The sequence below is a fragment of the Otolemur garnettii genome, unplaced genomic scaffold (assembly GCF_000181295.1).
Source record: "Otolemur garnettii isolate 467f Iridium unplaced genomic scaffold, OtoGar3 scaffold00292, whole genome shotgun sequence".
Taxonomy (NCBI): domain Eukaryota; kingdom Metazoa; phylum Chordata; class Mammalia; order Primates; family Galagidae; genus Otolemur; species Otolemur garnettii.
Genome location: NW_003852687.1, coordinates 396,734 through 397,558, shown reverse-complemented (window position 1 = coordinate 397,558; position 825 = coordinate 396,734). Strand labels below are relative to the sequence as shown.

Sequence of the window (825 nt, the reverse complement as noted above, 5' to 3'; positions counted from 1 at the left end):
GTCTTTGGGTCCCTCTCCCCCTCTAGACCCTTCTTCCCCTCTGGGCCCCTCTCCCCATCTGGGTCCCTCTCTGTCTCTGGGACCCTGTTCCCCTCTGGGACCCTCTCCATTTCCATGCTCTGGGCACCCACAGCACAGTAATACACAGCCTCGTCCTCTGGCCTAAGCTCAGAGATGCTCAAGTACCCCCTGTTTCTGGCCACATCTTTGGATCCAGAGAAGCGAGGGGGGATCTCAGGGCCCTGATTCTTGTCTGAATGGGAGAAGTATCTCAGCAGGAACCTTGGGGGGTGGCCGGGCTGCTGCTGGTACCAGTAGATGCTGTAAACGCCGATGTGATGGTCGCTGCTCAGGGTGCAGGTGAGGCGCGCCGTGGTGCCGAGGAAGGAGGATGCAGTGGGCGGCTGATGCAGCACCGGAGGATGCCCACAGGCTGGGGACACAGAAGCATGTGGGCCCCCAGGCCAGGGCACAGGGAGGGAGGAGGCTGAGGGCCGCAGGCTCTGGGGGCTCCCTCACCTGTGCAGCCCGCAAGCAGCATGAGCAGGATGGGAGTCCAGGAGTCCATGACTGTGCAGCCCTGCAGAGCTCTGCCTCCCATGGCCATGGCTCTGTGAACAGTCCCAGGCTGGACCAGGGTCCTCTTCCCTACTCCAGGAGGTGGGGCCATGACACGCCCAGTTCCTGGCCACTACCTTCCCGAACTTTCTTGGGGTCACACTGTCTGTTGTTGGAACAGCCAGTGGCAGCCTTTGTGGCTCTGGTCTTGGGCCATGGAAGCGTTCAGGGAGGAAACACCTGCTGCAAGTTCATGGCCCAGGGCTC

General features: G+C 61.8%; 1 protein-coding gene across 1 annotated transcript in view; it reads right to left on the bottom strand.

Annotated features, from left to right (window-relative positions):
- The window catches only part of LOC105888343 (immunoglobulin iota chain-like), a 1,372-nt gene extending 765 nt beyond the window's left edge, over positions 1 to 607 (bottom strand). The window contains exons 1-2 of the mRNA XM_023508933.1: positions 520 to 607; positions 102 to 433 (exon numbers count right to left, since the gene is read on the bottom strand). Of these exons, the coding sequence (XP_023364701.1) occupies positions 102 to 433; positions 520 to 607 (420 nt within the window). The remainder of the gene's footprint in view (positions 1 to 101; positions 434 to 519) is intronic.
- Positions 608 to 825: the final 218 nt, after the last annotated feature.